At 39.0% G+C, this 12847-nt stretch overlaps 1 protein-coding gene and 1 long non-coding RNA gene across 3 annotated transcripts in view; one reads left to right on the top strand and one right to left on the bottom strand.

Annotated features, from left to right (window-relative positions):
* RNF130 (ring finger protein 130) overlaps positions 1-12847 on the bottom strand; it is a 43167-nt gene that overhangs the window by 17885 nt on the left and 12435 nt on the right. For both annotated transcript variants that reach the window (XM_055813228.1, XM_005231875.3), the window contains exon 3: positions 1049-1299. In XM_055813228.1, the coding sequence (XP_055669203.1) occupies positions 1049-1299 (251 nt within the window). The remainder of the gene's footprint in view (positions 1-1048; positions 1300-12847) is intronic.
* On the top strand, positions 5386-11685 carry LOC129785099 (uncharacterized). Its single transcript, XR_008748628.1, has 3 exons — positions 5386-5832; positions 7340-8375; positions 9944-11685. It is a non-coding gene; the product is annotated as an uncharacterized LOC129785099 (long non-coding RNA).

The following is a 12847-nucleotide window of genomic DNA, read 5'->3' as shown; positions in this document are numbered from 1 at the left end:
ATGGGACCTGCAGCATCAGACACTATTTATAGGAACTAAAAAGGAAATCCTTTGTCATAACTGAGGCTTTATAAGTCTGTATTTGTTTTAAGTTTGACAAAACACCAAAGCACTGCTTCACAGTGAGCTCCTATGCATTATCCATAATTCAGGGGAAAGGGGGGGACAATGACTAGAGGTCAGCAGCTTTGTAAGTTAGCCCTGATGGAGAGATACAAAAGCAAAGACAGCACAGTGGACTTGCTGAGGTTTACTGACCCTTCTCAATAAAAGCCAAGGCACACCATGGAGGCAGTAGGCCATTAAGTCCACACTAGTAAAACATTTACTCCTAAAGTTTAATCCGTATTTGAGTTGATGACTTGATTTAGTCAAGATCTGAGTAAGAACTGAATTAAGTTCAGATTAAATTAGGAGTTGAAGAAGAATGTAAGAAAGGCATATTTGACAAAATTGTAATTACAAGGTATGACCAGGAGAATTAGGCAGTCCATACCAAGTGCGATCTTGAATAAAGCTGAGATCACTAAGTAGCTCCATACCTAAGTTTTCTTAGCCTAACATTCATGACAGTTTATAGTTTGGAAATACCTTTATACAACTTCTGAATTACCTTAACTATTACTGAAGCTATCCTTAAGAACATGGATAGAATTCATAACATTAGCTCTGTGTTCTCCTACACTACCAAATTCATTCACAATTTAACTTTCCTCCCCATTCCCAATGTACATACAGTATGCAATATTCAGTCAACATAGATTCGGTCTTCCTCTTGGACTTAGACTCACCAACCCCCAAACATTTAGCTTCAGTTCTGTTCTTTCCTGTCATGTAATAAGATCTTGAACTGGTGCTGCTCGGGACAAACACACTTCACTAAGTAAAAATCCTTGTCTGGCAACATGCTTTGCCTTGGAACAAAGAGGTTCTGAATGCTAGTTTGATGGAAATTCCTTAGAAATTATTTGTTCTCTATTGACTACTGTATACAGAAATATCACCTCCAGAACTTGTGGGGGGAGGAAAGAAAAAGGAGTCCCCTTACCTGATTCCTGTCACGTGCACTTGTGTACCTGATCTTCTGGATGAAGTAAAATATTAACCATGCTGAAGAAATTATCATCAACACAATGAATGATATTGACACAAAGACTAGAGAGCCCCGACTGAAGTTTTTTGGAGGAACACGGGACCCCACTGCTATTGCCATCAGGACAGAGATATTCTTTTCCAAGTAATTCAGGATCTCCTTAACCTTTGATTCTGTAATCATGACAGCAACAATGTCTCCAGTTCCTATAAAAAAGAAAAAAATATTTAATTTACATTTTAAATTAACATGGCATGCCACTCAAGATTTTCCAAAAGCAAAGCTGTTCAACAACCTCTGAGGTTTTTTAATCTAATCCATTTATGGCACATGGAACATGTTCCTGGGCACTCAACTCATGGCTTGTCCTTCAAACCCAGGTTTTCAAATTAGGGCACTAACATGCAAACTGTCTGCAGCTCCACACATAGCAAGATCTTTTACCAGTGGTTACACAGTACTTCCCATAATTTAATTACTGTATGCAGTCTGAACTAGCTTTCAAAAGTACATTTATTCCAGATTTGAGGCTCTGAATAGCTGAATAGGCCACTCACAGAAAATCAGATGAGTTCAATGATATTGCTAGAGTGGTCTTAGTACACACAGTGCTGTGTTAAAGTTGCTCTGGAGAGTTATGCAAGGTCCCCTGCAAGCTTGTGCAGCTTTCACAGGCCACCAAGGTTGTCAAAGATCTGTAAATCACAATTCCAGCACAGAAGCAAAGCCAAACTTCTACCTACATCACTTCAGAGAGAAGTGAAAGTAAAGTGAATAAGCCTGGTTGCAAAGTAGCAAAGAAATGAGAAAAAAAACTTGAGAGGTTTGAGCGCTGTTTTTATCACTCATACAAAGACATGCTTGATAAGATCACAAAGAGGCTGTCAGCTTCATCAGCTCCATTTCGAATGCGTAGCCCATCTGGTTTTCATAGTGTCTTGCCTCTAAACTACCTCCTGCCCCAAAGAGAAAATTATCGGTACAAGAGTAAGAATTAAACCACAAGACTTCCTGAAAAAAGAACAAAGTCACCTGTAGAGCAGAGAGAGCACCTATGTTTTAAAAGCAGAGGCCGCATTGGGGAGAAAAAAAAAAAAAAAAAAAAAAGGATCTTGAACTCAGGGCAGTTCTGAAATTCTGATAGACGTTCAAAAGAAAGCAAAGTTTATAGGAAAACCAAAGCCAAAAAGAAAAAATCCTTGCGAGTGCTATTCTCATTCATCCAGCTCTATGTGCTTCCTATACTAAAACCGCTTTCAAGACCTATTTTCAAAACGCTTGCAAAATCTGCTCATCTGTTTGCTCCATCTGCTTGCTCCAATTGACATTCCCTCAGAGAGAAACCGTATAATGCAAGTGACTTCAGTATTGAGGTTTTGGATTTAGAGTTGATTTAAGTTACAGACAACCTACTGTGACAGTAAAGAGAGAACATGAGGTCCTGTTTTAAAAGACTTTGAACACATTACTTGTGTTAATCAAAATCTGATTTCTAAGAAGTTATTGTATGCACAAAATGATGCAGAAGATGCAAAAGCACATCATCTTGGAAACCCAGGGCACAATAAGTCAGGGCGAAGGACCCAGACAGCTATACAGTTTGCCAAAATGGGGGCTTTACCAGAGTTGTGTAGCAATCTCAAATGTTATCACTCTTACCATTCACCATGCCACATAGCAACTTTTACAGTCCCTGTCCTCAGTTTTCAGAGCAAGTTCCCCAACATTGGTGTTGTACACTGTGCTGACAGAAGTACTTAGAAGAATCAAATCAGATAATCGCAGAAATTAAGATTTGCACAATAATTTAAAAGAATACTCCACAGCTCCAGAGCTGTTTTCCTGCAAGAAATTTCAACTTTTATTTATTTAAAATTGAAATGGTAAAGACATTAACACCTTGTCCTAGTAATGGGTCTAAGTGGGAAAAGAATGTTTAACATTACCTTCTGAATATTTTTTGAAATAAGTGTCACAGTAACTCAAAAGCTTTAAATAGCAACCAAACCCCAACACAATTCATGGATACAACTTACTTAATCACTAATATACCACGGATTCACACAAGATCCACTTCAGTCCAGCTCTCTAGAGACACTTCAGTTTGAGATGTACTGAGTTAGGTTTCCTGCAAACTAACCAAGATATTTGATAGGCAGCAAAGCTCAGAAACAGAGCAAAAATCCATTACTTGCTTTAGAGGAAATCCGCTCAGATTCCTGTCTGTCCAGTTGGGAAGAGTCCCTGCCCAGATGTGCAGCACTTAATTACAGAACAAGAGCCACCTTTCCTGCAAGATTCTGATTGTAGATGCAGCATGTGTTCATGCAACCCCAAACCCCTGCAGCTCAGATGGTGCAAGATCAATCAAGAGCAGATAATTTATACTGATTGATATTTTCCCTAGGCTTCACTTCTGTTCTGCGTATCTAGTTTGTATAGTGAAGGAAGGCAGGGAAGGGTGCAGGAGGGACCGTATTTCCCAGAGCATGTGTTTCTGCTAAGGTTCCCCAGTAGGTATTTATTTGCACCGAGGAATTATATTAGTATCAAAATATCAGTCCAAAGCACTCAGTGTAGCATTTTGACATGATTTACAGTCATCTGCAAAGAGAAGCTGACCATGATTTTTCAATACTAGTCCAGTTCTGTCTGCATCAAAAGCTGAAGCCTCCACCTATTCCCTGCTGCAGAGGGAATGAGACAAAGCTGACAATCTGTAATGTGTTTTATATAAAGCCCAGCACAAAGGGAACCTCTGGCATCACTGCAAAGTGATTTGCATTCCAAGTCACTCAACTGGGAACAGCCCAAGTGCTACTGTTGCCTCTGACCCTGCAAGAGCCAAGGAGAACTGCAGAAAAGAAAAATAAATTGTGCCGTTTAACATACTGAAGCTCAGCAGAAACTGGGACTTGGTTCATCCATATTTTTGTCAGGGGCATCACCCTAAATAATTTTAGCAAGAGCTCCCTGTTTGAGAACAATTGGGCCCAGGAGGAGACACTGACTCATTTATTTTAAGCACCTTGAAACCCTGCATTTCTGAAATGTAAATGGGAAAAAAAAAATCCTCAGGTGAACACAGAAACACTAACTGTGCAAAAGTTAGAAGATGGTCTTACTACATAATCTTACAAAAAACAATACTCTTCTCAGCCAAGAACTCTGTTCAGAGAGAAGAAGCTGGAATGCTAACTAAACCAAACGAACTACACACTCAACCACAGATGACGAGCTAGGACAGACGGTAGGCAAAAGATAAATATTGATGCCTGTAAAAATAAATCATTTAATTGCTATCATCCAAGCCCAGACAGCTCTTTCTAGCTTGCAATTTTACCATGTGCATGTTTAATTAGGATAGTTATACAACTCTTTAGAAAGTCAATAGAAAGTAATCTCAAAGAAAAACTAGTAGTCTCACTCATGACAAGCAAATAATTGTTTCCTTTTGTGTTTGCTTTTTGATTCTTGACTATCAAATGTTTGTCTGAAGCTCAAAAATGTGGACAACTTGGCCAGGATACCAAGCTCAGGACAGGCATGGTTCAAACGGCAGGCTTCAGACAGCTTCCATCCATCTATTGTCCCTTGGAGGATGCAGGAAATGGCAGCCTGGCAAAACACAACGGCCAAACAGCTGATATATTTTTTTTTTTTTTTTCTTTTTTCGCCCCCTCTGTCCTGGGCTTGTGAACACCCCAGGCAGCTGTTTGGTCAATACTCAGGGAGAAGGACAGGTGAGACAATTCCTCCTGGGCACATAAGCAACTTGGCACCAAACTGCTGTTACTGCTGCAATGCTTCATCCACCTTCTCACAGATGGGGCAAGCAAAAACTTAGATCCCATCTCAAGCGTGGCAAACATTGAGCCACCTGTAAGAGGCACTGAACTGTTTGGACTTGATGTAACAAGGCCTGCAGAGAACTGAGAATTAAGTCACACATTCATTACCAAGGTTAGCACTTTTCTGTTGGCTGATATTTGCAGCTAAAGTCCTTGTAATTTCCTAAGTCTTTCATAGTGCCTTGCTGATGCTGCAGACACAGCATGAAGCAGATGGACTGCACTCATCTCACACCTGTGAAAATATCATTCTCTCTAAATAGCAGACAATACTTAATTGCAACTGAATCCTTTCATGACTTCACTCTGAAAAACCTAAACTTAACACACTCTTATCTGAACTATTCTGCTGGGTGGAAATTTCAGAGTACTTAAAAAGCAAACAAAATCTTCACCTTCCTAATAAAGCATGGAGCAGACAGGCATTTGTAGGTTGGATTCAGGGCACAATTCAGACATTGATATGCCATTGCTTGACTGCAACAATTGGAAGATCATAATGATAAATGTACTTTGAAACAAAACTGCCCATCTTCACAAACCAGACTTCCCTATTCTTCTATTAAACGCCCACAACTATGCTATCATTTCTGAACATGTTATATCAGAAATAAAAATATAGCAACACACACTATTCAGTACCCAGGAAAGGGATTAGTCCTATTACTGTGAGTGGCAGATTTCTTGGAACAACATTAAGTAACTGTGAAACCACGGCAACAGAATTTGGGAGCCCACAAAACATCAGCAGAGAAAACAGGAAAGCACAAATGAAGTGCCACAGTTACATGTGAATTTTTGAGACAGCGATCACAAGTTCTGTGAAAACACCAGAAGATGTCTGAGCTGCAAGGGAGAAGAGGCAAAAGCAAGAATTACCCCTACAAGGTAAGGGCTTTAGCCACAGGGAATATATAATCCATGGAACCCATGAGGTGAAGGCAAGGGAAAAGGCATGCTGAGCTGTATGCAAAGCTGCACTGCCAGAAAAGGTGGGCTTTGGGGAGTGTAGCCTTTAAATACAAGTTCCATAGTACTTAACAGCATTGAGGAAAAACACACAAATTCTTCAGATAAAATTTTATTCTGATATAAACCAGAGAAGTTAAGGTAATAGTGAAGAACAAAGTCTTACATTCTAAACCAGGCTTTTGGAAAAGCAGACACCAAGACAACAACCCTTGGCATATCTTCAGAGTGATTAAAACAGGTCTAGCTGCACGTATTTTTATTTTGATCTAATCAAAATGTAAACAAGAGCACATCCGAGCTGTCAACACACAAGTGCAACCTCAGGAGTAAAATACGTTGAGATGTCCCAAATCAAATACTTCTGAAGACAGAAAAAAACACCATAGTATTTGTCAGCTATTTGGTTTTAAGTAAGGCAAGTAGTAAATGCCAAGAATATACATCAAATTTTAAATGAGACTGGACAGCATTTAAAAATGTTTGTCTTCCTGTTGCCTTTGAAACATGAAAATGTTGAATTCTTGTCTGTACATGAACATTTACTTTAGGATGCCTATTTTATGCAGTGTCAGACACTAGAACAGGTATTACAACAATAACATGGGAAAAATTGTGAAGGACAGCAGCATATGGAACTGTTACCCCAAAATATTGGGCAGATATTTGCAGAAGTCACAACTGTCTCTGCTGCATAAACCTGTGTAAAACAATCTAAAAAAATAATCTTCTGAGGTTAAAACTTGAATTCTGACTGTGTGCCTAAGAGAACAAAGCAGCAGATTATTCAAAGTTCAGTGAGGAACACGCTTCTGTGAATTGCAACCAAAATACAGTCAATTTATGTCTGAAGAACGCTCAAAGCTATTCTTTGATTGCAGCAAAAAGAGCTTCAACAGATTTTACTCTGCCAGGCTAAGAAAGGGCACTGCACTATGCCCTCTAAATATGATTAAATACCCTTTAGTATTTTGCAACGTACCATGCATTGCTATACTGCTAATAGACATGTGATGGACGTTCACAAAGTTCTGTTCCTTTAAGAAAAACAGGCGTATGACTGCAGCATATGATTAGAAAATCAGAAACAGCAAGAGTAGCTTTCCAAAGATGGGTGTGACAATTAACTTCAAAACAAATATTAAAGCCTAATCAGATTCTTGTTGTGCACCAAGTCCATATGTGATAAATAATCTTCTTATTAAGCAGAAATTACCTTTCCAAAGCCCGTCCTCCTTCACTAGAAATGATGCCTCAGTAAAATATTCTTGCCATATTTTCAATCAGCTTTATAATCTACTATGACCAAGAGTTCCTAAAAAGGAGTGCTAAATAGCAAAATCAGTTGAGGAACTGTTGGGCCATATTTAGATGACAACTGCTGACACATTATTTCATAACCCAACTGCTCTATTCTGGCACTCAGGGAGATGTTTCTTACGGAGAAATCTGCGCAAGATCAAAACAGGTAGTCACAGCTACATGCTCCTGCTTCATTCACAAGTCCAAATCGCACTGATACACATGAGATGGTGGAGCTATGCCCCTGGATTTCCTCAAACTTGACAAGGTCCAGCTGACCCTCTGCTACACACAGTGTACCCAACTCAAGAAAACCAACAGCCTTTTGCAAAGATGCAAGACAATATCGGTATGTAGAAGACAGGTGTTAGACCTTGACTTCGCTACACAGGATTTCCTCTCCATCAATCTAACCCTCAGAGCTCCTTTTTGTCTTCTATTACAAGTCATATGAAACTAAGCACTGTAGAAAAATTAAGATCCTCCTATTAAGCTATAAGATGCACCCACCTCTTCTCTAAGCATCCCACAAGTTCCTGAATCTCTGCCCCATCTTGACTTTTGAAAGCAAAAATGTGCTACCTCAGTGTTTCTGACGGGCACCAGGAGGACAGAGTCATGGCTGGGCTGAGAAGGCAGGAGCACCCAGCAGGAGAAGTTACACATCTCTGGAGCCAGAACTGCAGCAGAGTTCACTTAAAATGGTAAGGAGACCGTCTTCAGGAGTTTATGGATTCCTCCCCCACCACCACTTTTGACTGCCTTCATCATTCTACTTATATCACATATTCTGTTTCTGTAGAAGGACTTTCATCTTCTGGAAATTACATTTATATATATATTTTTTAATGCATGTGACCTTTTGCGTTCTTAACACTAGGGAAAACCAAGCCTAGATAAGGGAAAAGCTGACAGATGTTGCAATGATTTTACAGAGACATCTCACACATCTTTTTTCTCTTTTAGCAATGCTTCTTTGCATCTACTTGCACAACAATTTTTTTGAAAAGGAAACAGACAGTCCACTTAAATAATGCTGGAAGAATAAAAATACTTGGTACAAAGGAATTTATCATTTTATCATCCCCTTTCCACAATCTGTGCACAGATATATTTTTTTGTCATTCACAGTTTTACAAGGCATTTAACTATGTATTATGGTGAGTAAACTATTTGCAATCCTATATAACGAATACTGTTACTGATAAGGTATTAGTATGCTAACAAAGTAGACCAAATTTTATATTCAGACCTTGAACAAATGCAAATTAATAAAAAGCAGAAGGGTCACATTAAGCTTTGACTAAGGAAATGGTGTAATCCTAACACATGACACTACTGAAAAAAAGGTTCCTCATGTCAGTTTCACATATTTTTGAAATATGCAAGTCTTGAATCTTCAGAAGGTAATTCTGCTTATTTCAAAACAACCCTTCTCCATGCATACGTCTGAACAATGTCCAAAACCTGTTAGGCTACATCCGATTTAACACCCAATCACTGATTACAGTGTCACATTCTTGATTAACCAATAGTGTTACTGTAACGTAGACCTTACTGGTCTATTCATCAATTTAAGACACACTTGGGTTTTGATAACTAAAGGTCTCCATAATCCTGCAATCTGTAGTGTGACCAGTTGCTAGTAGGTGACTTCCATTTTGCTATTTCTGGATAGCAGTTCATATTCCCACTAGTGGAAGCTGGAGCTAAAACCCCCAGAGATTTCCTAGAAGGGTCATCTGCCATGCTCATGTATTTTCTTTTATCTACAAACAACTTCCATACAGATCCATCAATCTGGACAGTCATTCCAATCAAATTCAGCAAAGCATGAAAGAGCAGTGGCAAGCAAACCTTACCCAAGGACACTACAAAATATTTTTAGAGCATCACGAAAAGCATAGTCACAGATTAATATCATAAATTTAATTCCACTGAATCCATAGATTTTGGGAATTACTCTGCTGCTGGAGCTCAGACTTTGGATAAGAAAAAGAATGTAATTACTTACAGTCACTAACAGTCCCGTGGGCCTTTTCACAGTCACAGAACTAATTACCCTTTCAGCTGGCTAAGGAAAAATGAGTCTAACTGCTGTTATTTCAGTTGTGGAGGAGGCATACACCACGCAGACATGCTGGTAAGGAACTGTGCAAGGCACTGAGGCTATGTTAGCTTTGGAAAGGGGTTTCCCTGGCTTATCTTGAAGAGGCAAGTGCTTCCTTATGGTCCAGAATCTGTGCTTCAAACACACTCCGCTCCACATCTTGTTAACTGTCAGACACTCCCATCTACTGTGGGACAGATCTTCCCGATGAACGCATCTCCAAGAAATGCAGTGGGAAATAGGATTAACTATACTGCTGTTGACACTTGCTCCCCACATTTTCAATTAGCAAATATAAAAAACAATCTAAAATGACAAAAAAATACCTAAGCTGTGGTTAGACTATTGATTTGCCTTTTTTCAAGCTTCAGCTTTAATGACTCATCTCTCCTACCTTTTCACTAATGTTCCAAGGTAAATTAATAATAATAAATTATAACTAGAATACTCTAACATACAATAAGATTAGTTTTGAGCTGTGGATTAAAAGTAGGTCTCCGTAATCCAGGGAAAGTTTTGCAACGGATTTGGTATAGACCGTATTCGTCAGCACACACTTGTGCTAAATAATCTGCAATGCACCCTGCCATAGCTTTCACACATCAGTTCTGTTTACAGTTACATAAAGAGACATCCGTGAGAGAAAGGCAAGCAGCAGAGGAAGAGAAGTGCCGCACGCAGCGAGCGTGGCACAGAGAGCAGCGTTTCAAGAGCTGGATCTCTGCAGCCTACCCACTCCGAATCAGGGCAAGAACACCAAATAGCCATTAGATGGCAACAACTCCAAATTGCTTCCTGTCCCTCCTGCCTCTGACCCAGTGACCTAAAATAAGCCACATAAAATACATGCAGTTTTATCAGAGTTCAAAGCAAGTACAGACCTTGCTTCCTGTGCTAGTGTGCTTTTTAAGCGAATACAGGGCTGTGAGAATCCTCCCTTTGAAAGGAAAACTGTTTCTGGGAGCCAGCGTTGGGGAGCTCTCGTCGTACTACAGCGGGAGACCGTCACCTTACAGGACACACATCACAGGACAGAAACACCTTCTGGCAGGAAACGAACGCATCGTTTCTTTAGAAGTGCAACGAAGATTGAACCTGAGGAGACATCTGCAGCTTGTTCTAAAACTAAAAGATTTACCTCTGAAAAAGGTATTGGAAGTTGTTTCAATACTTCAGGAAGCTTCTTCAGCACTGATGGACAGTAGTTACTTGAATCCAGCAACTTCTTTTTCACACACTCTTCTATATTTATCTTATTCTGTCTATATTTATTCCATAAATTCCAAGTATGAAATTTTAACTTTAGAGGCTTTTTTGGCTTATATTCTTTTCTATAAATCCAAATAAAAGTCTAGATTTTAATAAAGATCAAAACAGTTAAATTTGATAGTGTACTTCACAGTACTGCCTCCACTACACACAAACAAAAAAAGAATTAAAATGCTATTTTACCTGCATTTCCTTCCTATTCTCATAATTGATTATAAAGACGACAGCTGCTACATATTTCCTCTACCACATAGGCTCTTTTTTACATTAGGCAATTATTTTTTCTGCTTTAACAGAAGTAGCAAGCAAAACCACTCATAAAACTGCCTTCCTGCCAGTGATATCATAGTCCAACATAAGCTATGCTGGGAAAGATGTCCTTCGCTTAGGTTGATAGAGGACATCTATGAGAATGTATAAAATAAACATATTTTACATGCACACAGTAATACATACAAGGATATACACAGAGAAGAGAAAAATGTCACAAATAACATTAACAGAAATATATATCTTTTTTAAAGTTCACTAACTCCTTAAGGTCAATACCTATGTCAAAACTCAACTTTAAGTCGATGAGGCAGAGACAGTGAACTACCACACAAGAAGCAGCAAATTCTGATATTAGCAATAAAAACTGTTCATTTGAAATGGTGATGATAGACCGATTAAAGAGTAACAATTATTACCTAGCCAACAGAAGGAGTTTATATTCTGCTAAGTAATATGTTAAGTACGAACAAATTTCCATAAGATTAAAGTTTTCAAGTGTCTGTTCAAGCATAAAATAACTTGGACAAAATATTAATCCCATAGGTGTGAACTGCTTACTGAACTCTTCTCACAGGGAATCATCTCTCTGCAGGTGGGTAATATACATATTTCTATATAATAATTTTACTTATTTTTAGCACATGCATTGCTTAAGTGGGTGATTGGAATTCCGGCAAACAATAGTTCAAGAAGTAGGAAAGCATGCAGTTCACAGTGTGCATTATGAGCAGTTGCTGCTTTCCTCTCTGCTTCACCAGGAAGACAAAATATTCCCAAGGCTTGGTACACTGCAGTATAAGAATTATGTTACGGTGATATAAAATGACACAAGGTCTATTTTCACCTCTCTATGGAAGCAAATGTAGAGCCATAAACCTGGTCATCCTAATACAGTTGCAAAATTGTTTTGTGAAGAACGCATTTTTAAAAGAAAAGAGGAATACTACACAGCACTAGATACAATATGGAAGACCAACTCAGTGTCTCACCTTCCAGCACAACTATCAAATACACACTGTCAACTCCTCCCAACCTTCAGGGATAGAAAATATTAAAGAGAAGAGATGTAGTGCACCAGAACATCTAATTAGTAGATGATGTGACTGTTCACCATCTAAAAAGCATACAAGCAGCGAGCGATATGGCTGAAAAGGCAGAAAACAGAAGACCTCAGAGTGCCTTGAATGTGCACGAGACTGCTTTATACATGACCTTTGTTTGAATAGGCTCATCATGTAAGCATAGGTTCATGAATCTATATCCCACTGGAATAGTTCTCACTGAGGGGAATACTAGATTCCAAGCACTCCCTGTGCTGAGGCTAACACCAAAGGACTAATCTGCGTCTCTGTTACACACACTTGCAGTTCCTACATCAAGCAAACAGGAATTTATTTATAGGAAGCTCTGCAAAGCACAGATTGCTAAGGAGATCCCTTACATGACCATAATGCAATCAAAACAAAAGCTGTGGAGCCACATTCCTCTTCATTACAGTGTGGTATTAAGGTGGTACTTCAGTTCTAGATAATTACTTTTAGCCTGCTGCATAGCTTGAACACTTCAAGTTTAATATTAATTTTGAGATAGGGCCTACAGCCCAAATCAGCGATGGAGATTCTGGTATACCAGGGACTAAGTACACTCAGCTAAAACCAAGTATTTTAAATACTCAAAATATGCATCACAGCCAGTAATTACATTTTTTATATGCTTGCCATGAGTAAGAGTAAATATTTGGAAGTCAACATGCTGAAGACAGTATTAGCTTTTTTCCAAATACCAAGTATCCAAATAGTTGCCTGGCTAGCTTACAAGACACCCTTTTACTCACAGCAGCGCTCATGTTTTAAAGCTTGAGGCATTATTTCAACCACCCAGAACCACTGGACCTACTGATACAGTTTCAAAGACAACCCACCGGTCTTCAGAGCTGAAACACTGAGTGAACAAGGATTTCCTAATAAAAGACAGATACCA

The sequence above is a fragment of the Falco peregrinus genome, chromosome 8, assembly GCF_023634155.1.
Source record: "Falco peregrinus isolate bFalPer1 chromosome 8, bFalPer1.pri, whole genome shotgun sequence".
NCBI lineage: Eukaryota > Metazoa > Chordata > Aves > Falconiformes > Falconidae > Falco > Falco peregrinus.
This window is presented reverse-complemented; position numbering and strand designations above follow the sequence as displayed.